Source organism: Poecile atricapillus, chromosome 11, assembly GCF_030490865.1.
Source record: "Poecile atricapillus isolate bPoeAtr1 chromosome 11, bPoeAtr1.hap1, whole genome shotgun sequence".
NCBI lineage: Eukaryota > Metazoa > Chordata > Aves > Passeriformes > Paridae > Poecile > Poecile atricapillus.
The window spans coordinates 17873118-17898059 of record NC_081259.1 but is presented as its reverse complement, the minus strand read 5'-3'; the positions used below and the strand labels follow the sequence as shown (position 1 = coordinate 17898059).

The 24942-nt window shown below is 42.2% G+C and overlaps 1 protein-coding gene and 1 long non-coding RNA gene across 5 annotated transcripts in view; one reads left to right on the top strand and one right to left on the bottom strand.

Moving 5' to 3' along the window:
- The window catches only part of PEAK1 (pseudopodium enriched atypical kinase 1), a 110089-nt gene that overhangs the window by 63762 nt on the left and 21385 nt on the right, over nt 1-24942 (top strand). For 3 of the 4 annotated variants that reach the window (XM_058846532.1, XM_058846533.1, XM_058846534.1), the window contains 4 exons: nt 1092-1182; nt 10562-13822; nt 20055-20171; nt 22011-22207. In XM_058846532.1, coding sequence (XP_058702515.1) covers nt 10671-13822; nt 20055-20171; nt 22011-22207 — 3466 coding nt within the window. In that variant the 5' untranslated portion in view covers nt 1092-1182; nt 10562-10670. The remainder of the gene's footprint in view (nt 1-1091; nt 1183-10561; nt 13823-20054; nt 20172-22010; nt 22208-24942) is intronic. The other variant, XM_058846535.1, reaches the window with a different exon arrangement.
- Nucleotides 1-24942, bottom strand: part of LOC131582927 (uncharacterized) — a 48616-nt gene that overhangs the window by 21635 nt on the left and 2039 nt on the right. The gene's annotated exons all lie outside the window — the stretch shown is intronic.

Below are 24942 nucleotides of genomic sequence, written 5' to 3'. Positions count from 1 at the left end.
ACTGGTGCTTAAAGGCTCGGGCAACTTTGTTTCCAGAGAAGGAAGGCTAGAGAGCTCTGTTTATTCATATTTTTATTTGAAAATAGCAAAGTAGGATCAGAAGTGCTTCTGAAGTACGGGGGCAAAACTGATGAGTAAGGCAGCACTGATGGCTGTCATGGTTACCATGGCAACCCCTTGGCCACCGGTTGGGATCCCATCCCTGTTTATGTAACCATCACAGAACATATGCCACCATGACTAATTAAGCCAAGGTTGAGCCCAGAACCTTGAAATCTGCCATAGCTCTTTTTTTTCTGTATAAATCGCAAGGTGGAACGCTACAGAGAGCGTGGAGTCTCCTCTCTGACCATCCTGGGGAGACCTGGAGCTTTCCCTCCGTGTGCACAGCGGTGCCGAAGCAGCAGCAGGGAAGGCAGGAGTGCAAGGGAGAGAGGTTGAAGCAATTTGAGCAATTTCCTCATGCACAGGAATATGGTGGTGTCTCCTGACCGGTCCCCAGAGTCTGATCCCAGGAGCTCAGCAGGGAGCAGTGGGCAGAGTTTTGCTGCTGCCGTGCAGCTTGATGCTGCTGCTGTGGCTGGTGTCTCAGACTGCTTCTTGTTATAAACAATTTACTTCCAAATGCCACAGCATTGCACATGGCAGGAATAAACCTCCCTCAAGACCCTCCAAGAGAGCAGGTAATAGCAGCCTTTCTCATTTCACTCAGCATGGCAGTGACAAAAGGTAATTGCCCTGGGCTTGGTGTGGTTTCTGGTGTGGGCTTGTAGCAGCCCCGTTTGCTAATAAAGTATTCTGTCATAAAAACCTCGTTTGAAAGGCAAGGAATTCAGATGAGTGTGGTTCTGCTTTTACCTTCAGACCCCTGTGGACTGATATTGAGTCATCTCAGCAGTACAAGAGTAGAAAATTCACACTGTTTTTTCTGGCTACAAAAGCCTTTGCATTCTCAGGATTCTGTCAAGCACAAGTAGCAAAATTTATGTTTGGCAATCAGCTCCTTTAGGAAAACGTTTCTATCTGTAAAGAAGAACTAAAGAAAGAGAATTGAATGTTGGTGGTGATTTTCTTTCTCTTTCCTTTGCTAGAGCTCGTTTGCTGTGCTTCAGCTTTGTTGTTTCCTGCTGTGTCCTGATCCAGGAGCGAGCGCTGGCTGGGCTGCAAGCTCAGCATTCCCAGGTATGATCAGCAGCTCTTCATTAGCAGTGGGTGTGGGCCAGGCTGGCTGGGCAGGGGTGGCAGGAGCAGCTGCAGGGCTGGGCCAGCCTGGGCTCCAGCCCTGGGGCTCTGTGATAAAGCCACCTCTGGTTTTTAGGTGGCCGGATGCAGCTGGCTGCTCCTGCTGCCCCGGAGCACATGGGCAATGAGGGCAGGCTTTTCCTGCCTGGATAAACCTGCTCAGGAGCAGCAAGAGATTCCTGCTTCCCTTTGCTCCTCTTATGGCACTGGCTAAAAATTGTAGTGGTTTACACACTTGATAGGTTTAAACATCTGTCTGTGAAAATGCAGGGTACTTCTTCTCTCATGGAGTAAATTGAGCAAATTCCCCAGCTGCAAAAACCAGTCATTGACTGTAAAGATAAAAACTAGCACAGGGTTTCTGTTGCATTTCCTTTCTGATTCCGTCCTTGATTATATTTAATGATGCCTTCATTGCATAGTTTTCCATGTGTGGATTATTTTAAAATATGCAATCAGATTTTTGGGAACTAAAATAAAATAACTGGGATTTTGTTGGGGTTTTTTTCCTGCCCTACATCTTGTCCTTTTGGTAGCCTAAAGTGCTGATTACTGACTATGAGGTGCCCTGGGTTTGGCTGTTAGTCCTTTTGTGTCCCTGTGAAGGGAGAGGGCTGCACACAGAGCCCCCACCATGTGCCTGGGTGTTGTGGACTGGCAGGCACAACTCTTAATCATCAGAATAAGGAAAAAATCAATTCTTACTATATATGCTAAAAGCATCCAATGCCAGTACCTTCTAATTCCATTTCTGAATTTAAGCTATGCTGGTGATTTTTATCCCTAATAACATTCTTATCAGTGGTGGATTGCCATTTTATGGGGATGGATTTTAGGCAAAGCATAAGGAGAATAAGCAAAGAAATTATCTGTTGTAAACTTCAACACTAGTAAACATTAATATCTTTAACCTTTTGACTTGGAGCTCATCACTCATTTCACTGCTCTGGCTTACGACTGCAGATGAAAATTTCTTGCATTCATCTTGCCTGGTGAAGTGGCTTATTGGGATGAATAAATGACACCCTAATTAGAAGAGTAGCCTGAGTGAGAGTAAGCTGCTGGAATCAGCTTTGATGGTCAAAAAATTACCTGTAGCTAGTTTCTCAAGATTATCAAAGAGGCCCTCAAATTAGAATGTCTGTCTTTCATCATAGATGTGAGGAATGAGGCAAAATGAATGCACCAAGCAGATGGCAGTGGGAGGAGATGGTTGCTGTGGAATGGGAAACTGGAGGAGTTTTTACAAAGATTCAAGCCCTTTCCAGGCATTGCTCTACCACATAGTGAATGAGATAGCAATATAGGGCTTATTTTTATTTGTATTTTCCACCATAAACTAGTAATGTACATATCTTCAAAAGTTAAATTGAATTGTTAAATTGATTGATTAAATTATTTTTAGCGAAAAATCTCTCTTCTGTCATTCCTCTGTAACCTTACTCTGATTTTTCCATCCTGTAGTGTGACAAGCTTCAAACAGTATTGATCTTTACTAATCTCTTTCCACCCGGCTTCCTTACCTTGCTAATTTGCACTGTCTGACCTGACCTGACCTGGGCATCACTGTGGGTTTGTCCAGATCCCTGCAGGACCTGTTGGTGTGACTCAGTCCCCTGGCCCAGGTAGCTGACAGCCTGAGGTCCCAATATCAAACATGAAGCCACAAAAGGTAGAAATGAAGACCAGGGATGGTTCAGGACTGAGTTACAAGTCTAGGGCAAGAATGACAAAGTGTGGGAGGAGAAGAGACAGGCCTGGCCTTAGCAGTGGGAGATGATGGGATGTGGTGTTCCTGCACCATGGGGTTATTTTGCTGTATCAAACTGAAAGTCAAGAGCAGGATCTGGTGGTAGGAGGAGCAGTCAGGCCCAGGCTCCAGCAGTGCCTGCCCTTCACAGCACAGGAACAATCTGGTAATGAGCGAATCCTCTCCTCCACTGAAATGGTTAATGCTGCTTTGAAGCACTGAAATTGGGAGCTTTGGGTTTAGCCCACCTCATCCACCTGTCAGTAGCTCATCCCATGTATAAATGTCTGGTTGTTCCTCTGAATCCATTGACCCCTTGATCTCAGTGCCAGCTTCATTCAGGAAGCATTTTATGTGGAATAATTTTCTTTTTGGAGATGTAAATATGCTGCATTGGGTTTATTGCTTTTTTTTTTTTTTTTTTTTTTTCTTTTTGAGATAGACACTAAGTGGGAACACCCAGTCTGTCTTCTTTATGTGATGGATCATTTAATATACTATTATTTCATTTTATTTGTCTCAATTCCGAACTAAACTATCCTCATCTTTTTGTTTCACTGAAGGGATGAAAAGCTTTCCATATTAAAATATTTTTGTGGCTGTTTTATGCAGCACTTCTTCCTGAGATGTCATAAATAGAACTGAGCACAATACTCAGTAAATCATGTCATTGATTTTCTCACACAGAAAGCATGTAATCTACTGGTTGCCTGGCATTTGCTGTGACACCATTTGCATGCCCTGCCATTAGGAATTGGAGAGAACTTCTTAAAAGCTTAAAATAAAATTGTGCCATTTCTCTTTTGCCCATTGGTTCATTGTTTGGTAGGAAGAGCAGGTTTCCTTCCCAGAAGTCATGCTGAAGAGCACATCCCATCACCCTGTGCTGTATTGATGCCTGGTTCTGATAAGGGACTGGGTAATTTTACATAGCTCATCCACCTGGTTCCTGAATTTTTCCACAATTCTTGGCTCTACTCAGTCCAGCCCTGCTGTGCTGCTGCTTGTAATTAATCGCTTATTTTTAATACCTCATTTTTTTATAATGGCTCATAGTGATTTATTTTTAAACTTAATCTTGCCAAGTCTTTATTTAATGATTCCTGAGGCTCCCGGTGGGGGGAGACCACTGGAGAGTTCCCACTGTGCTGTAGCCTCAGTGTTGCAGCTGATCCTACCCTGGCTGTGAGCCAGCCCTTCCCGCCTGAGTTACCTGCCCTGACACCTCAGGGTGTCTTTGGCTACTTTTTAGTCACTTCTTCCCCATCCTTTCCAATGCTATTTTGTATTTTGATATCCACAAGTTATTTGCTGAACTGAAATGGGGTTTTGGGGGGTTGGCACTTGTGAGTTTTGCTGCAGCAGGTGTTCAGCACTCAGATCCTTGGAGCCAGAGCCTGCAGGAGTGCAAGGGAGAGAGGTTTAAGCAAACAGAAGTTGCAGAATTGCTGGACTCCACAATCCAGTGATGAGTCCACCCTGTTTTCCTTCTCAAGCTGTGCTCAGCAGAAGGATAACCACACCTGTTCCCTGGTTTCTGACTATAAAAGCACTATAATGTTTCTCAGGTATTGCTTTTTGTATTGTTGTGAGCACATTCTGGAGAGGTTTGGTAAAGTTTGTTCTTCTCCATGAGTGTTTGCATGTGTTTAAACAAAAGGAAAAAAGATCAAAGGGCAGAATTCCAAGAGAGCCCAGGAAGGGTAAATCACAGATAATTAGATTGGTCAAGATAGAGTCATGCAGGTGCACTTTGAATATGCTGTGAAGAGCTTAATTCTCATAATTTTCCTTAAACAGAGTTTGGAGAAACTGAAATGCACTGGAATTGAGGATACTTTTCTGTGCTTTTTTCCTGTCAGCTGATATGCTTACCTATACTTTGGTGCTAGATCCTAGAAAGTTGTACAAAATGTAAACAATGTATAGTTTGGCTTACCTAACTTGTTTAAAAGTAGAAAATAAAAATCAATTTTCCATGTAAATAAAAAGTATTCCTAAAGAATATACTGTGCAGCCTTTTCCGAGTGATCATCATTATAAGAATTTATATATGCCTAAATAAACCAAATAAATTCAAAATTTTATTAATGCTAAATGATTATTTCTTTTTCCAAAAGGGAAAAAATCTCCAGTTAAGAATGTCAAGACTTCTTATTATTGGGACTCATAAGAGTTGCTATTCAAATACCTGCCTTGGCTTGGCCTGTTGAGCCTCAGCACCAGAGGGCAGAGCTTGGCCTTATTACAGCTCTGTGTGTTCCCAGAGTGTTGATGCAGAATCTATTCTGTCTACCTGGGCACATCCTGAGGATATTCCTTGCCTTTTCCTTGCTCTGTGGCATTATCTCCTTGGGTTAGGTAAATTGCAAAGAAATGCCTGTTTTCTTCTGAAGCATCACAGATTGTCTAGCCCTGGGCAGGGTTTTGCTCCAGTTTGTTGGTTAGTTCTATCATGTTTTATCCTTGTAAGTTTTAGGGAGGAAAAAGCCCCCCATATTTAAGGTTTTCCTTCACTTACTTAGTGTTTGGAAATATTTATGTCATTTGAACTCTTTTTAAAAAAGGAGAGAAAATGCAGTGTGAGACATTAAAACAGGGGGAAAAAAAACCCTGTCTCCAGCAAGACAATTATTCTTTTTTGACAGAAGTGGTAATGCCCAGCATTTATGGAAATGTCCATCTGTCCTCTCTTCCAGAGACAGAGCTCTGGCTTGGTACTGCAGTGAGCTGATATTTAGCAAATATCCTTCACTTTGGGAATAAAGTTGTGCCAGTCCATAGCGTTTCTTGCCATTCTTTAGTTCCATGGGTTTTCCTGGCATACCCCAAATGCAGTGAGTGCTTGACACTCTCTGGGAGCATTTCCACAGCCCACCCGAGCAGGACCTGCATGAGTTTCAGTTTTTAAAACAGTCTCTTAAAATGTTTATGATTACATTAAAATTTAAAAGAAACAGAAATCAAATCCTAGCAAAGAATAACCATCACTTTTTCCCTGCTGTGTGAGACTTGCACTATCATTTACGATGATCAGTGACTGTCCAGATGCCTCTAAGTGGTTCAGACAAACCACAAAGCCGTGGTGGTTTTGTGGTCTTTGGGCACTCCCATATAGGAAGCCCAGGTTGAATTCCCACTGCTGATTTTTTCAGTCTGAGGACAGGCCTGGCAGTGGTGAGAGGTTTGTGGTTGTGCAGCAGCCCTGACTGGACTGGTGCCGGAGAGGGCTGATCAATGCAGTTTATTCTGCAGTGTAAAAATTGCAGCCCCATTGTCAGGGCCAGCAGCACTAAAGGTAAATGGATTTTCCCTGGAGGACAACAAACAAAAGGAAACCTGTGCCAGGATGTGGTGATCCCAGAAGAGACCAGAAAGTGCTGGTTGCAGCTCTGGAAAATCCCAGCCTTTCAGTGGGGGGGAGATTTTTTGCAGCACACAGCATTGCAAACACATGTCTAATAGGTGCTTTCATTTTCATATGCTCGTTCATTGAGCAGGCCTGATTAATTAGTGCGTGTCACCATCTGGTACTTACCGAGACTATTCATTTTTAAAATGTTGAAATTGTAGAGAATGTTGCACACCAATTAAGTTCTTTTTAATTGGATTATTTTAGTATAAAGTATTACTGGAGAAGGCCTTCATTGTGATTCAGCCAGCATGCGTCCAAAGGAGACCTGCCAGCCTGAAATTACCTAGAACAAAGGCAAAATGCCTAAAATGCATGTTTATTACTATCTTCATGCTCTCAGCAAAGATGATGTCAACAAATAAAAGAGCCACAGAGACATTTCTGCATTGCTGTGCAAGCTTCCTGACACGAGGGTATCTCAGCTGATCCCTGCTTCATCTTTGCACTGCAACTCCTAATCTGTCATCTACTCCCTCTGACCTGAAAACTGAAATATGCTTTTGCCTTCCTGACTGCTTGATACCAACTCAACAGAGCCAGGCTGAGCCCTCCTGTGCACAGCTGTGTACCTGCTGGAATGAGGAGCATTAGTCTCACATACACAAAGAATGATTTGGCCTTTAAGGCTGATAAATTATCTGTGCTGACTCAATCATTATCACGATCTGCCGTTGGGAGCAGAAGTTGTCTGTCTGTACTTGCTCCTGACACTGACTCACTGGGTGAATTTTAGTTCCTTAACGTCACTGCACTGCAGTGGTTCCCTGTATAAATTGTGAATAGTTCTGTTTATCAACTTACATAAAAGGCTTTGAGATGCAGGGATGAAATGCAGACTGTTGATGTTACGTGTTTCCTATTAATATTTTCTTTAGGAGTCTGATGCTGTTTTCTAAGTAACATCTTGTCATTGCCTTGATTTTGCGTAGATTGAGTGTCTTCAAATAAGTTTTGTCATCTGAACTACTCATTTCAGAGGAGCCAGGAGCTCTGCAGGGTTCACATTCCTGTTCCTTAGCAGCTACATGGAGTGCTGGTGGAAGCAGGGAGGTTAGGGAGGAAAAGACACCGGGTCACTTGCGGCTGGAGAGACCTGAGGTGTGACTGCCTGGATCTCCTGTTGCCCTGCTTTGTTTTGGAGATAGTGTAGGAATCCAGCAATGAACAATGTCGGGGGATTTTTTTTTTCTTGTATTTGTGTGCATTCTCAGTCCCTTTGATGGCCTCTGCTGCCCCCTGCCAAGCTGCAGTTGCTGGTGACAGCCATGGGAGCAACAGCCTACTGAAAGATTTCATTTCTCTTATGACTCCTAATCAGTCTCCCCATAATTACCACACATAATAGGGAATCTGTAGTTGAAAAATTCTTTTTAAAGGAGAGGAAAGCAGCAGAAAGATTGCTTTTAGTTGTTCAGCAAGGAAGAAACTGACGTTATTTTTTAGAATGCAAATGCTTGCTTCAACATATAAAGGTCACTGTGGATTTAATTTGAAATAGCGTAGGAGTGCTTCTGATTTCAAAGCACAAAAGTAGCACAGTGTTGGAATTGTTTTGGTTGTTTTCTTAAGATCCATTTCCTGTATTTGGAAGGTGGCTGTTTCCTCTGTGGTGCAGCTGCAGGCAGGGCCTGCGACAAGAACTGCTCGTCCTGCTGTGCCCGAGCCAGTTGCAAACACAGCTGAGGTTCACAGGCCCGGGGAGTCAGTGGCTCTTCTGTTCCAGACTGTCACGAGTCCTCCTGGGGGTCAAGGCTGTGTTCAAAGCAGTTCTATTGGCTGTTAGAGACCAAAAGAGCTGAAATAGCTACACGTGGTTTATATAGATTCTGTGTCCAGGTTCCACATCTGCATTTCCACAATCTCCAGGTGTGGGATTGTTGAGGGAAGCTGCTGCAGGCAGCACTGCTGGCACACGGGGGAGAGTGTTCTGGGAGAAAGCACAGAGCTGTAGTTGGTACTCCCTCTGGAGAACTGTGGTTCTGCTGAGTTTCCTGTAGTTGCCATTCTCAGGTTGAGTGTAACCCTACTCTGGCTTAGAGGAAGTGTCAGATCAATGTGAGAGCAAAGGAGAGTGATCAGTGTGTGGTGACACATCAGGATGTAGCCACAGGCAGGTGGGCACTGCAGAACTTCCTCAGTGCTCCCCTGTTCCTAGCAGGAAGTGCTTAGCCTGGAACACCATAAAGCTGCCTGCCTTGTCATGGGATTCTAGAGCCAAGTGCAGCTTATGCAGTTTCAGAGAAATAAGATCACACAGGTAAATCCTAAAACCCAAACACAAGCACTAACCCTTTTGTTTAAATTGGTTGATCAAAGCTTTTATGTGATGGAGAAATATATGTTCCAAGAAAGCATTTAATTTAGATTCCCATTAGTGTAATTTTACTCCTTTTGTTTGTTAAACACATCAAAAGAGGGAGCTAACCAGAGCATAAAATTCTTGTACATGCTCTCTCTCTGGTTTTAGGAGAACTTATTTCTTAATGTAATTTTTCTTCTTACAATATATGGCCTTGCAAAGTGTTGAAGCAACAAATCTTGAGAGAGATCAACATACAAAGGCATTTTACTCTGTATATGTAAAATAAAGTCTAGAAGTTTGGGCAGATCTCAGTCTGGCAGACGTTCTATCTCTTAGGTCATACAGAGAAAGCTTTTGGCAGTGGCTTTTTGGCAAAAAGCTTTGTCTGGAAACATATTTAGTCAGCATATGAAATGTGATAGCCCTGGTAGCACGGCTGTGTCTGCAGGCACTAATAGAGTTAGGCTTCAGCCCCATCTGCTGTTGGATCGGGATTGCTCTGTTGCTTTGCCAGCACAGGACAGCCCTTGCCAAAACACAGAGCGGGACGTGAGGAGACTGACAAACCCCTCCTGGTGTCAGCTCTCCTGATGATCCTGGTGTTTGCCACGCTGAGGAAAGTCCGTGGTGCCCATGGAGAATTCCAGCAGAGCCTTCCTCTGCTGCTGAGCTCCCACCACGGGCTCTGTGGGGAGCTGCAGCTGTCCCTGCAGGGGGGCAGCAGTGCCCTCTCGGTGTTCCTGGGTGAGCAGTGAGGGTATTTGCACCCCAAGGCCTGTAAGAATAGAACATTATTGATTTCCAGTGCCTGTCTTTACTGAAGTAGCAGTGGATATAGAGATCCTTTCACCTCCATAAAATGTCTCTGATAATTTCAGTTATGCAACAGTGACGAAGAGAACAGACCTACGGATTTGGCTCAGAAGGCTTAAAATCTTGAGGCATTAATTCATGAAACTCTCAAATCCTGGATACTCTGGTGACTATAAAGCACAGCAGATTCGTGTTTGATTTTTTTCCTTAAGGCTGATCATTTCAGGAAATAAAAAGATTCACTTTGAAAGAGATTTTCAGTTCTTTTTCAGTTGTTATTTCTGGAGGGGTTAGGTAGAAAAGCTACATGTGAAACAAATCAGGGACTGAAAATCCTTAGCTTTGTTTTGAGGATATCAGAATGCTTTATTGCTGCTGTTGTAAGCAGAAGGAGAAAAAACAGTGACTTTCTAGAAAGATTTCCAGTGTATTTTTATCTGACTTTCCCAGGACTTCAGAACAGCCTATCTGTTCAGCCAAAATATCCCTCCAGTTATCATTTGACTCTGTTGAAAAAAGTGCTAAAATGGCAGAGTTTGGGATTGCCTGAACATATTTTCTCACTTAAGCTGAGCTTGTTCACATTCAAAGCTAAAACAAATTATCTCATTTGTATTTAGGAGAGTAAATATACTCTCACTTTTCTGTCTCGTGTTTGAGTAGTTATGGTGAAAGCATAATGTGTGGTAATCTTCGAGTTTATATCCTCTTCCTGCATTTGTTTTATTGGAGAAAATTAAAGGTCAATGGTCCTGAACTAGTCAGGAGAATTACTCGAAATTCTAAGTCATTGCCATTTTCTCCTCTCTCTGCTTTAAGTAACATAGGGCTTAGCTGCCAAAGTTTTAATTCTTTATGCATAAGAAGAATGGTAGTTGCAATTTGGTTTTGCATTTCGGTTTAAACATATAGTTTTATAAATGAAGATGTCAGCAAAAGGCTCCTTGCTCCCTCCAATCATTGTCCCTAGTGTGGAAAATATAATGATCAAGCAGATTTTTCCACTTTCTCATCCTCTTTCTGTTTTGTGTTCTTCCAGCATGATCGCTGCTCAAGGAAGTGTCTGTACTATGTGAGCAGAGTGGAACCCCATGGATGAGACTCCTACCATGCACTGAGCAGCACGGCAGACGCAGAGCTCTGGGAAAATGTCCGCTTGCAACACTTTCACTGAGCACGTCTGGAAACCCGGTGAATGTAAGAACTGCTTCAAGCCCAAGAGCTTGCACCAGTTACCCCCAGTGTCGGAAAAAAAGCCCCTCTCGCATGGAAATCTGAAACCCAATGCAAACCAAAGCAACAGCCAGCGTGGGAGGAACAGCGGCAGCTTCCGCCCGCCCGTGGCCAAGAAGCCCACGATAGCTGTGAAACCCACCATGATGGTGGCAGATGGGCTGTGTGGGGAGCTCACCACGCTGGAGCAGTGCGAGAACAAACCCCTGCCTGCGGGGTGGAACCGCAACAAGGCGGTCTTGAACAAAAAACCACTGAACAATAATAATGAGGAGGAGATCGAAGGTTACAGCCATGTTCCTAGGCCTTACGGCAACAGCGAGGGCGTGGGTAAGATACCAAATAACAATAATAATGGACTGACAGAAGTTTTGAAGGAGATTGCGGGTTTGGATACCACACCTCAGCTCACTGGAAATGAAACAAACTCAAGAGAAACCTTCTTGGGAAGGATAAATAATTGTTACAAAAAATCGTTAGAAAGGAAGATCCCCCCGAGCTGCATGGTGGGCGGAATGAAGGATTCACAGAGTAAGCACGTTATTCTGAGTGGAAGCACTGAAGTCATAAGTAATGAAGGTGGACGTTTCTGTTATCCAGAGTTCTCTAGTGGAGATGAGAGTGAGGATGACACGTTTTTTGGCAGCATGCAGGAAGAGCACGAGAGCTGGGATGAAAGTGATGAAGAGTTGTTAGCAATGGAAATCCGCATGAGGGGCCAACCTCGCTTCGCTAATTTCAGAGCTAACACCCTGTCTCCTGTTCCGTTCTGTGTTGACAAAAAATGGAATACCGTGCCCCTTCGGAACAAGTCTCTCCAGCGGATCTGTGCAGTGGATTATGATGACAGTTATGATGAAATTTTAAATGGTTATGGGGAAGAGACTGTGATTCTTTATGGGCAGGAGAGCATGCAAAGCATGGTATCTTCTGATTCTACATCTCCCGATTCTTCTTTGACAGAAGAGTCTCGTTCTGGGACAGCCAGCAGTTCTTCCCAGAAGCTCTGTAATGGAGGGTTATCTCCTAGCACTCCTCAGGACCTGAAAGTGATTGAACCAGAATATGAAAGTCTTTGTGACAATCAGCAAGTGAAGGATGTGCCAAAAGCACCCAGAAATGCTCTGAAAAGTCTGGAAACTCATAAGGCAGTCCTTGCGCTTCGCCTGGAGGAGAAGGATGGCAAAATTGCTGTGCAGACTGAAACCCAGGAGAAAAAAAGTTCTTCAGATGTTGCTGGTCAAGCTGTAACTATTAATTTGGTGCCTGTGGAGGAGCAAGCTAAACCTTACAGGGTGGTGAATATGGAACAGCCAGTGTGCAAGCCATACACCGTAGTGGATGTATCAGCTGCCATGACCAGTGAATGTAAAGAGAATCAGACTGGAACCTCAGAAACCAAAAAGGCATCATCTAACCCAAGCTCACCAGTAACCCCAGGCACACCTACTGTATCCTCTGCAGCATCACCTGTATGCGTACGCTCTGATCTGAAAAAATCCAGCGCGATCAGATACCAAGAAGTGTGGACTTCTAGCACCAGCCCAAGACAGAAGATACCTAAGGTAGAACTGATTGGAAACAGCTCAGGACCTTCCGTTCCTCCCAGGAAGACAAGCCACAAGTCAGCTCCTACTTCACCTACAGCTACGAACATTTCTTCAAAAACTATCCCAGTTAAGTCTCCTAATTTGTCTGAGATAAAATTCAACAGTTACAACAATGCTGGCATGCCACCTTTTCCTATTATCATTCATGATGAGCCCACTTACGCTAAGAGTTCCAAAAATGCTATTAAAGTTCCTATTGTAATCAATCCAAATGCATATGATAACCTGGCAATCTATAAAAGTTTTCTAGGGACCAGTGGGGAGCTGTCCATCAAAGATAAAACTACAAGTGTGATAAGCCATACCTATGAAGAAATAGAAACTGAAAGTAAAGAGACCGAAGCCATAGGCAGCAGACCCACTGAGTTGCCCCAAGCGAAGGGGATGGCCAATAGCTCTGAGTGCAGGCTGGGCTCTGTGGCTCAAAAGGTGCAAGAGTTCAACAGCTGCCTCAGTAAAAGCCAGATATCCCCACAGAGAAGTCACAGTGCTGACCACAGCTCCCCATCTAGAGTTCAAAAGGCACTGCAAGAGCCTGCAGCAAAACCAGACGTGACCCCGGATGGTTCTGTTGGCAGCAGCAGCGGCAGAGAGAACGCAAGCACAGTGCTCTCACAGATTGTGGCTTCCATCCAGCCTCCGCAGTCTCCTCCAGAAACACCTCAGTCTGCTCCCAAGTCCTGCAGTGTAGAAGAGCTGTATTCCTTACCCCCTGAGGGAGATGCTACTAAAAACACCCTGGTACGACCCAAATCTCTGTTTACATCACAGCCTGAAGTGGAGCCCTCCAAGACCGAAAGCACTGCCATTAAAATGCAGAAAGATCCGCTTTCACATCCAGCTGCCACTCCCTCTCCAAAGCCAGCGCGAGCCACTCCGAGTGCCACGAGTCCCCAGGCAGAGCAGGCACCGCCATTCCCCCCTCCACGCTCCACCTCCTCTCCCTACCATGCCAGTAACTTGCTGCAAAGGCATTTCAGCAATTGGGCCAAACCCAACAGCCCCACCAGGTCGACGGAGGCCGAGTCCATCCTGCACTCAGAGGGGCGGCGTCCCGACGCCAAACCCAAACGCTGGATATCGTTCAAGAGCTTCTTCCGCCGCAGGAAAGCTGATGATGAGGAAGAAAGAGAGAAAGACAGGGAGAAAGGGAAGTTGGTGGGTCTGGATGGAACTGTTATACACATGCTGCCCCCTCCTCCAGTGCAGCGACACCACTGGTTCAGCGAGGCCAAGTCGGACTCCAGCGAGAAGCCGTCGATCGTTTTCATGTACAGGTGTGACCCGGCACAAGCGGAGCCGAGGGCTGAGCTCCCACACCAGGGTGGGGTGGAGTCTGCCATCACAGAGGCGCTGGCAAAAGACAAGGTAGAAATGCAGGAAAAGCCTCCAGAGAGCTCAGGACAGAACATAACAAGCCATTCCTCACCACCTCAGGCTCCCAAGAAAATCTCCAGGTACCACTCAGCTGTTTTAGTCACTTACTTAGTTGTGAACTGTTCTGTATATGCTGCTGAAAAGGGAGACACTAAGGAGTTTTATTACATTAATGCAGTTTTTTCAAAATACATTTATTTTAGGTAATGAGGAATGTATTTTAAAATCTTTCTGTTACGTTAGATACCAGAAAAGATGTAAAATATTTACTAGAAGGTGTACCCAATATTTAGAGTTTGTCTTGCAGGCTCACTAATATGTCACAATAGCCATGTTCCATTGAATCAGATCCTTTTTCTTGAATTTTTACTTTAAGAAAGTATTTCTGTGTTATGGGAAACTTCAGAATTTCTCAGCAGAAATAGAAGGCAACTACTGAGAAGTGCAATAGAAATTAAAAGATCTGTGGTTCATGGAAGGTGCTATGCTAACTTTACCTCACATGCCCAAGAATTCCAACAGATGTTAATTAACCACACTGCAACATCACTGCAGCACTCCCAAAATCAACCTTGTAAAAAAGGAGTAACAGAATTAGGGTACGTGCAGAGTAGTGTTACCTCTGTCTTGCAAGGCCTTTAGCAGTGACTGTGCTTTGTCCCCTGACAATATTGGTTCCAGTAGGAGCTGATCCCATCAGTTGCAGTCAGTCATGTGGGCAGAGTAAAATTCCCTGAGTGCTGGACCAACATGGATCCAACAGCTGTGGATGTGTTCGAATTTGTCTTCCAATGTTATTACACAAACCAATTCCAAAGTAGCCTCAAATTATTTATTTCATTATAGCAACAACCTAATGGGAGGAAATCAAAAATTTTGTGATGTGTGAGCCCCAGAAAATGTATCATGGCAGTGTGTTTTGGTTTTCTTTCTCCATATTCTATACAAGAAAACTGCTATGGTTTCTAGCTAAAATCAGTTTTAACTTAATAGAAATCTCTGTGTGAGCATAGTTAGAGCTTACCATAAACTGACTGCCATTCATCCTAAAGTAAAATAACTTGGTTTTCTTTCTCCATTGTCTATAGAAGAAAAGTGCTAGAATAACCCTTGACAGCAGTGAGGTCTCTGGATTTACCCTAAATGAATTGGTGAGAAGTAGCTACCTTCAGAGGGCAAGTTAAAGTACTGCAGGAGTTTGTGCATTCAACCCCCTTTGCTGAACCTGTCTTTTTCTCCTGTCTCTGGGCGAAGCTGGAGAAAGTGAGGTTGATTTTGGTTGTAGTGCCATCAGGAGATTGCAGGGCAGAGATCCCAGTGAGAGGGAACTTTGCAGTCACTGTTCAGCTACATCAGGGGATGGGGCAGGAAGGAGCAGCTGCTGCTCTGGGTGGTGAGAGGGCAGGAACAGCCTGTCAGGCATTCTTGCACTGCCCTGGAGATGGTGCTGGTGGAACGTGTCCTGTTCTTGCACTGCAGCTGCCATTCCCTCTGCCCTTCCTTTTGAAGGCAGTGGGTCACTGATTTCTCACTCACTCACTCACTGTAAAAAGCATTGTTCACTCTTTAGTTTTCTTCAGCTCACAATGATGTTGGTTAAAACCATACCTCAGAATTTTCCCCAGTGAAAACTGGAATTTTCCAAATGTTAGAATTAGAATTTCTTCTTTCTGACAATATTGTTCCCTGGTTTCTACAAATTTCAAAGAATATACACTGAGGTGCTGAGTTGTGGGAGCACTGGGCAGTGGGTAGCTTTATGCTTCAGTTCTTATATTCCTGGTGCCTTGAGTTATTTAGGGTTTTTTGATACTTTTTAATGTTGTCAATGAGACCATGTAAAACCTTATAATGCCACAAAATTTAAGGTTTTTATTGTTCTTTAAGGAGTTTGGCGTTTGTTTTTAATATCCTGGTGGGTGAGAATCGGGATTTCTAAATGCCATTTTTGCACAAGCAGGAGGCATAACTGATGAGAGGCTACACTTGTTTTATGTTAACCCTCCAAGTATTAGTACAAGGTTAGTTGTAATTCAGGCTGAAATATGTGCATTAAAAAAATGTTCAGAATGTTCAGTTCAGCCTGCAGAGGCTGAGAGGAGAATGGATGACCTGAAGATAGCAATCAGTGAACAGGACACTTCCCTATGCCAAGAACAGCAAGCGCTCTGAAAAAACAAACTGATGACCTGGAAAATAAGATAAGCTTTAAAAATGTCCGATTACTGGGGGGTCTTGAAACTAAATTAAATGAAGATACAGTATTTCCTTACTTTGCAACGGATTACAAAGTTGCTAAAGATTGATAACACAGCCACAAAAGGGCTGAAGGTATTTCAAGTTATCACTAGAAAGGTCAGTTTTTCCTTTGAGCAGCACTTGCAAAAACAATCAGTTTTTCAGAAAACTGAAAATTCTCTCTCTGTTGTACAAAGGAATGGTTTTGGTTTCTCAGTGTGATTGTTTCTGTTTAATGGCAGGATGCACATACACTGGTTCAAAATGAGCTAGCAAATAATGATGTTACATTTATCAAAAATTTGTAGATAGATAAATTTTTGCTAAAAATCAGCAGTCATGTCAGTTTTATCATTAGTTAGAATGAGAACACCTTTAGTTCATGAAGCAGCAGTTGTTCTCATGTGCAAAACCTAAAATTGACCAAAAGATAACATGATATTTCTGGCCTGAGTCACTGTAATTGATGAAGGTGATACAGCACAGCGTGCAATCCACTCATCACAAGCTGAATAAAAAGTTCCTTCAAAGACTCAGTTATCTTATGGATCAGACTGTTCCTATTGGAGTATCACAAGATAAAGGCTTCTCCTCTCCTTCATTGAGACATCACTGCTCATACCCAGCAGCAACTTGTTAGATGGAGACATTTCCTAAAAGCAAAGTGCAGCAGAGTCCTGCTGCTTCCTTGGCTGTCTTCATAAAGCACATCAGAGCTGAACTAATTGATCTGGGCACAGCCATCTCCATTTCAGTTACAGGTTAAACTCAAGAGTTTCCTTTCACAGCTGCAAGTCAGCCATAACTTTTCTTTATGGGATCTTTGGGCCAGTCGTGGGTGAAGTGAATATAAAACTCTGTTTTTCCTGAAATACTTCCTTTAGGTAGTGAGGTCTGTATATTGATTTTGTTCTGGTTCAGATAAGGAAGAATTTCTTCATAGCTAAATTTGTGATCACCAATCTAATTCCTAAGATTGTGTTAATTCTTGCAAAGGGATTTGAGCTCATAACTGATAGATCTGAGCTCTGTATAGAGGAATATGAGTGTTTTGATGGATCACTCAGTAGAAACAATGGGAATCACTGTTCCTCAAAAATGTAGTCATACATTAAGATTAGGATTCCATCCAGAGACAGGCAGGAATAACCACCACTGCCACATTCCACTTCTGCATTGTTACTGATCCAGTCCTGCAGATTCCACAGCTGCTTCAGAAACTGCTTGGGAAGATAACAAAATCTGTGAGATCACAGTAGGGCTCTGTTTAAAACACAGTCCTCCCAGTTTCAAGGGCTTCTGGTGTAACTCTTAGGGTAAGGTTCTGACATGAACCCAGAACCTTTTAGGTACAGCTTGAGTAAATTGATGAGAATTTAAAGATGTTATAGATGAAAAGAAATTCCTTGCTTGAGCAAGTCTACTGAAATGAGAGAAATTCTCCCTGAAAATTTGAGGTGAATCAGCTCTTCCTTCTTGTCAAAAACATGTTAGGGCTTTACTTATCTAGTAAAGATGAGCAAGCTTTATCTACCTTACTCAGCAGTGCTTAGCAGTGCCTTTAAAAGTATTAACTAGATATCTTTTAACATATCATCAATGAAAAACCTGTGAGATTTTTCTCTAGAACATTCTTCAATTTTAACAGAATTGGAAATTCTGTGTGCATTAAGCAATAAGTTCAGTAACGCTTTATGTGAGAACTTGTAAACACCAAGGACTGTTAAAGATCCAAGTAGAAGGGACATTACCATTCATTATTTTATAAATTTAGATTAAGAAATGGTAAGTCACGTATTACTGTTCTTAACTCCTCTAATACAGTCCATAAAATGGAAAGACTGAGAACCTAAAATGAGTAAAGAAAAATACCTTCTTTATAATGCACAGTTAATCTGTGAAACTCATTGCCATTAAGTTTCAGTGACACTAAAGAGCTTAGCAGGATGTCTTTACTGGATTATCAAGTGTACTCCCTTTATCCGTGCAAACATCGCATTATACAAGATCTAAACAAAAAAAAAATTCTCAAGCTTCAGGACTAAGCCAGCTTCTCATAATCAGAATTAGGAATGAATTTAAGGGCTTAGCTGTTTCAGGTTGTCATTGGAGAAGTTTGTTTCACTTTCTCTTCAGTGACAATTTGTGTGGCGAGGAGGGACTGAACTGCAGGAGCCACTGGAATGTTTTCTGTATCCATAGTGCCCTCTGACTGAAACCTGGGCACTGGTTGTCTCTGCTCAGTGTTTTGCAGGAATAAAGTGGTCAGTGTTGTGAGCAGAGAGAAGTTCCTGGGTAAGGTGGCCTCTGACCTCCCTCAAGCCATTAACCTCTGCATTTTTCCTCAAGCGTTATTCAGTCAGTTCAGGCTTTATATTGGCTTTATTAGCTTAAAAGTGCAGTGCCTGAGGGCATCTCAAAGCGCTCTCTTTGAAACTAATATAGCTACACACTTGGTTTTTTGTGTGTGTAAAATGAAGTCCTCTTCCTTGTCATCTCCAACTGTACAGCTGCCACTGATCGCTGCTGTGCTGACGTCCACTCAGGGAGGAGATCAGAGTCTGTGCTGGCTCCAAGGCCACATCAGCTTTTCTCTGTTTCTGTCACTAATTCCTGCCACTGGGATTTATGTGCTGTCTTGTACAGAACCGTGTTCCCTCACCTTGACCTCTGGATCTGACCCTAATTCAGGAATACACTCTCACAATCACTTCTTATAAGCATTCCTCTTAATCTCCCTCATATTCATTGCTGTTTATTAATCACTTTAATTGAGCAGGCATGCTCTGAATAGAGGAGAACACAGGTCACACAAGAGCTGATTCCTCACCAAAATTAACACACTAATAAACAGGCAGCTTTCTGGATCCTGCTGTTCCCAAAAAACCGAGGCAACTTAGACCACATAATCTTCTGGCTATCCTCCAAAAACTGTGGAGGAGTAGAGCCTGAAGGAAAGACTTACAGGCATTTGTCCCTGCAGAAAAGTGACGCTTTTAAAACAGTTTTGAGCCTGTGCACACGTGAGTGACCAGTATTTGAATTCAGTGGGGTGTTGTCTGAAGGACAGTCATTTTTATGGCAAGCTTTTTTTGCTTCACATAATCTCATCTCTTTGGGAAAACAAACACGTTCTCTGCATGCAGAGAGCTGCTTCCTCCACTAACTGAATAGTTGTTTAGCTTCAGCCACTTGTGCCCAAGGAGCAGAGTTCTCTAAGATAATTAATTTCTGTGAAGTTTGTTTTTGAAATAAAAAAGGGAAGAGAAAAAGACTTGGGCAGAGGAGGCTGTGCCCACTATGGTAGATGCTAAATATGTGCTCTTATGCAAGGCATCAAAGAATCCATCCTGGCAAAATATCTATAAATATCCCAAATAAGGAGATAGCTTTAAGTATGACTTGCTACCGACAAGCAGATAGAAAGTTATACAAAATCAGGCTTTAATGGTTCTAATCTGAGAGAACTGCCTGTTTATCAGCTGCTTCTCTTTCCTTGAAAAAACAGTCATTTTAACTGTTTAGTTCACAAAGCAGCTGAGGATTTGGTTCTTGCAGCTCCCTGAGTGAGGATGGTTCTCACTTTTATTCCTCCTGTGTCGTGCCAGCACCACTGGCAGGGGGGTTGACATTTGCACTGTGTACATAAGCTTGATCTCTCTGTCCTCGGCGTTAAGATACTGGGAAGCATTTCCCCACGGATTTCATGACCTGACCTCTAATTGCTGTGGTTTAAAATGTATTCTTTTGAGGCACTGAATACAGATTTGAGATACTCTCTTAACAATAGCTTAGTGTTACTTCCTAAAACTCCTCTTTGAGAGTTGAGCTTGCTTTTCCCGGAGCAGTAGCCATGAGTAAGGCCATAGGCATCATTCCAGAGCAGTGATGCAGCAGCCGTGCCCTGGATCCCTGCGGGGAGGCAGTGCAGGAGTTAAGAAGGCAGGGCTGGATGTGCCTGGCTTCCCGGGGCCTTGGCAGGGCCCAGCCCCCGAAGGTAAACACTAAGGTGCAGTAGGTGTATCACTCTGTGCAGAGTTCAGCCCTCTTGCTCACAGCTTGCACAACTTGTAGCACACCAGAACACTGTGGAATCAATGGCTCGCCAGAGTTTCAAGACATGATTAAAAGACTCAAGAAGGCCCTGAAAGAATTTCCTTTAATGGGGAATTGTGTGAGTGAGTACAGTGGGTGAGTTGGTATTTTTTTCTTTCTTCCTTTCTAGCTGTTGGTTTACTTTGGCAAAATGCTTCTGAGCTTAGGTTTAATGTATGTGCTTGCATGTGTCTGGTTTGGAGAATGAGTATGTTCTTACTTCACCAAGCGATACTAAAAAGTTACTTTGAGATGTGATAATTCCTGGTTTGTGGCAATGACAGAACTAGTGAAGCTATTAGAACCTATTTCTTCTTAAAGAAAACATTCCTGTTGAGTAATGCAGGTATGTATAATATTTACAGTAGCTACAAGTCTTTAGTTAAATTATCCTGAGAGCCTTGTTACTGCTTTAATTTTATGTCTGCTTTATTCTGAAATTACCGAGGTTAACTCTTAATGTGGATATATTTATGGCACATGGAATGTTCTTCACGCCATTCCTATGCATGGTACTAAAATTGAACAAAAAATGTTGATTAAAGATTACATCTTTTTGAACTTACACCATTTTTTCTCTTTTACTAACAAGTTCTAATGAGTTTGGTTTGTGTGAGCCTGCAGTTAAAATTCATGACTCTGAGCAGAAACAGCATGTGCACACTGAACCATCCTGGGTCTTGTCATGCAGAGCATTGGCATGTTTGAATCTTTGTACTTGGGGATTGCTACAAGATTGTTTCCCAGGACTTGCAGGATTTTGGCTTTGCCATAGACATATACCTATCATTTATGTTAACTCTTTGTAGAAGTTTGAAATCCTTATCACAAAAAAAATAATTATCTCTACAGATACATGATGATTTTGTGCTGATCATTTTTTGATGGAATTGTGTTACTCCTGTCCTTAACAAAAGTCACAAGTAGTTCAAATTCTTGCTGTTGTATTTGATCAGGCTGTAGTAATGAGAGCTAGCAAGCAGCACATACGCTCTTGAGATTTGGCCTGTAATGAGTATTTGTTTCTGCAAGTGAGAGAACATAAAGGCATGGAAATATTTTTGCTCTGACATGTTTTTGTGGCATATTATTGATAATTGCTGCTATATTTTCAATATGATTGTGGGGTTTTATTAAATCTTGACATTTTTTTCATGCATATAATGCATAATTTTTAAATTATACTGCAATAAATATATCCATGGAAACCAACTGAATGCACAAGTTTCAGAGTTCTGTGCTGTAAGTCATCACAGTTTGATTAAAACTTCATAGCTAAGAGCAGGCACAGAGGAATGTCTTCAGTGCCTTTTGCAGTTGGCCTAATGCAGATGGATTTTAGTGGTGGAAAATTTTATATGGGAAAGAGATTATTGGCCTATATGAAGTCTGTTTCCCTGAGTGTCATTTTCAAAATCCTATCAGTATATGAAAATGTATCATTGAAGTTTTATGCATTTATCAGGACTTAATCCCCCTTGCTATATTTTTTCGAGGCACAATTGTTTGCACTGGTAAAAAGCACTTTAAACTCTGCTGCTGTCCTGAGTCCCACACACTTTACCCAGAATCATGCCTGTATATTTATGAATATGGATGTTGATGGTAGTCGAGCTGTAAAACATTTTATTGTACTTTTTATATCAAAGGCATGAACTATTTTTATATTATATATATATTATTATAATCATGATAATAGTAACTAACGTGTTACTATTTCAGTCACAAGTTACTACTTCAGTCACAAGTTGTTTCTTCTCATTAAAGAAAATAAAAACTGTAGATAATTGTTCTTAGAAAAGGAGGCTGACAGACCTTACTTCCTTCCCAGTTCATTCCCCTTCCTGAAGATACTCAGTGCCTGAGCTGGCATTCTGCCAGCAGGATCCAGTGCCCAGTTTGGGTCTCCAGGTGATGTTGTTGTGTTTGTTTCAGTCAAGTGCACGATGAGCCGACCCTGGAGGAGTTGTCCCCTCGTGTCCCCAGAGCCGTGTTTGTGAAGCAGGACAATGGGGGCAGCGCCTCCGTCATCCCCGTCTCATCCGCCCATGGGCCACCGGGGGAGGAGGAGAAAGAAGAAATTCAAAATTCTCCTGATTTGAGTACCTGCAGTGCTACATACAGCAATTTAGGTGAGTGGACTCTCCCAGAAAAACACAAGAATTGGATCAGATTTTGGATACCTTTCCAGGCTGTGAGGAGCCTTTTCTTCTGAACAGCTCAATACATCTTCATAAGGGTAGCTTTTAATGCCTAACTGATTAATACTGATTTACAGAAAATAGAGATTGTAGTCTCATTCAGATATCATAACCAAGAAAGTGAAGATTCAGCAAACTCAAAAGTTCGTTTTCCTGTAATTTAAAACAGTTTTTAAATTGCCCTTAGTGAAAAACATCTCAAATGATTTTTAAAAGAAACATTGTTTTATCTCTTTGGAGGACTTTTTGTCAAAGAGGTTTAAAATACAGAGCAAGCTACCTAATTTCTTTAGAAGGAATAAGTGAAATTCAATATTTTTCTAAACTTTAGCAAGGGATAGGGCTTTACATTTTAGAGCATCAATAACTGCTAAAATATTTGTACCCATCTTCTGTTGGCTGAAACTGTTCTTATCCTAGTCAGAGAGTTTTTTTGCTCCTTCCCAATGAGATATGAATGTCCTACTCAAAGCTTACTGAATTCCTGGTTCATTTAAGAGATCCATGCATGCAGGGCTTCTCTGGAAGATCAGGGAACAAGATAAAGCAGCATCTCCCAATGCACAGTAGCGATATTATCAGCCTAATTTTCTAAAGCATTTTGATTTGCAGTACTGTGAATTCAGGGATACCTACAGCCAGGTTTTCTAGAACAACAAAATCTCTCATTTATTTACATTCCAGGATATCCGAATACATTTTTTTTAAACATCCCAATCCTGTAAACACAGCAATTTATTAAACATTTGACTAAGAGTAAACTGTAATGGCTCACAGCTACAGGGGGTTTGGCATGTCCACACAGGTTTCAGGGATCAAGGGCTAAACTTTAAACCCTCAGGTGCATACATTCCTTAGACATTCAGTGAAAGTGTTGCATTTTTTTTTGCTTAAATGCGAATTAGTGGCAAGCTTATTAGTGCATTCTGCTATTAAAACATTAGTTAGGTGTTGTTTATAAAGCATAAGGAGGAAAAATACCCTGTCCAAGTGTGATGCCAACATCTACCAAGATGTTTTCCTCTAAGGAGGAAAACTAAAATCCGTATCTTTATGGTGAATTACTCAGAGATCTCATGAATTACTTTCAATTTAGCAAGATATATATCTGTATATATTTGCTGTATTTAGAAGACAGGGACATTGCAGAAAGAATCCAAGCAGTTAAGGTCTAGCTACATCAGAACTACTTGTACCATGTTTATCCCATGCAGCAAAATACCATCTAATACTGGAACAGCTTGCCCACAGGAGTTACAGAATCTCTGTCTGTGGAGATATTCACAGCCTAGCTGGAGATGATCTGGACAACCTGCTCCAGCTGACCATGCCTGACTGTCTCAAGAGATCCCTTCCATCACTCCTGGCCTGTAGTAGTGCTGTTCCTAAGTTTGAATGTTCCTTTTTAAAACGATAAAAAAGTCAACCCCTTGCAGTTTATTCAAAATCTTCTCATCATCAGTTGACTTGGAGCTTTGCTGTCTCCAAAGTAACCTTTTGGTGTGAAAGAGTTAAGTTAGCTCTGGGGCTTGCCTGCCTCTGGCTGGGAGAGCTGCCTGTTGGTAGGAGCAATGCTTCCCTAAATGGCACTGAGCTCCCTGGCTGCCCTTCAAAGGCTTTCTGCTTTATTCAAGCAACCTCACTTTCTAATTCAGATGGCAACAGAGAGATTTCTAGGTAGGGAGAGAGAATAATTCCTGCTTGTTTTCACCTCTTGCATCACCTAGGCAGCAAAATCTTATCTTTTGTAGAATTAACAAATACTGGTATATGAAACTGGAAGAAAGGATAATATGAGAAATTACATCACATTTGACTCTTGCCTCAGCTGCAATTAGAGCTACATGCTGCAGTTTGTAGTTTGTAAAATACATCACACAAACACCTCAATTTGCAGCATAATGCATGAAGTTCACTTTTTAAACTAATCTGATACATATTCTGTGTTTTTTATTAAAAAGCAGATAATATGTCTCTACTTTGATAAATGTCTAATCTTCAGTTCTGACATGTCACATGAAATGTCATGAACAGAAATAATTGCAAGCCTTGGTAAATTTTCATCTGCAGTCAGGTAGTAGTTTATATCAGGTACTGCCCTCAACTAAATTTGGTTTGGCCTTCCAAGAGACGAGCCTTACAAAACAGAGGATTCTCCTCCAGAAATCTGGTACAACCTAAAAGAATTTGGGCTTTTATGAGATCCTACTATGATGATAGGATAAGGTGTGGCTGTAGAAATAGGAGGACACTTGAGTAGGAGGAGAGAGGTTCTTGACTGCTATGGTCACAGTCAGGCTTTGGTGCCCACAGTTTAAGGAGAATGTTTTAAAAATTGCACAGGCTCTAAAGAAAAGCTTGGCAAATGCCTGCTATTGTGGTAAGCATTTCATAGGGACCAATTCAGAATCTGAATCCATTCAGCTTCTCAAAGTAAAAGTCTGGTTTGATCATGGTGTGGATGCTTATGTGGTGAGCAGAACTGTGATGAGGGAGACCTCAACTATTTAACAAAATCCAGAGGCTGCCACTTGAATCAAGATGAAGAAACAAATGTTCAAATGTGTAAGGGAGGGCCTGGATGTTTCTTTTGTAAGGGGTTCTTTTATTGTTACAGAAGTTAATTCAGGTAAGCCCTGTAACCGATGATAAGGAAGACAAAGCCT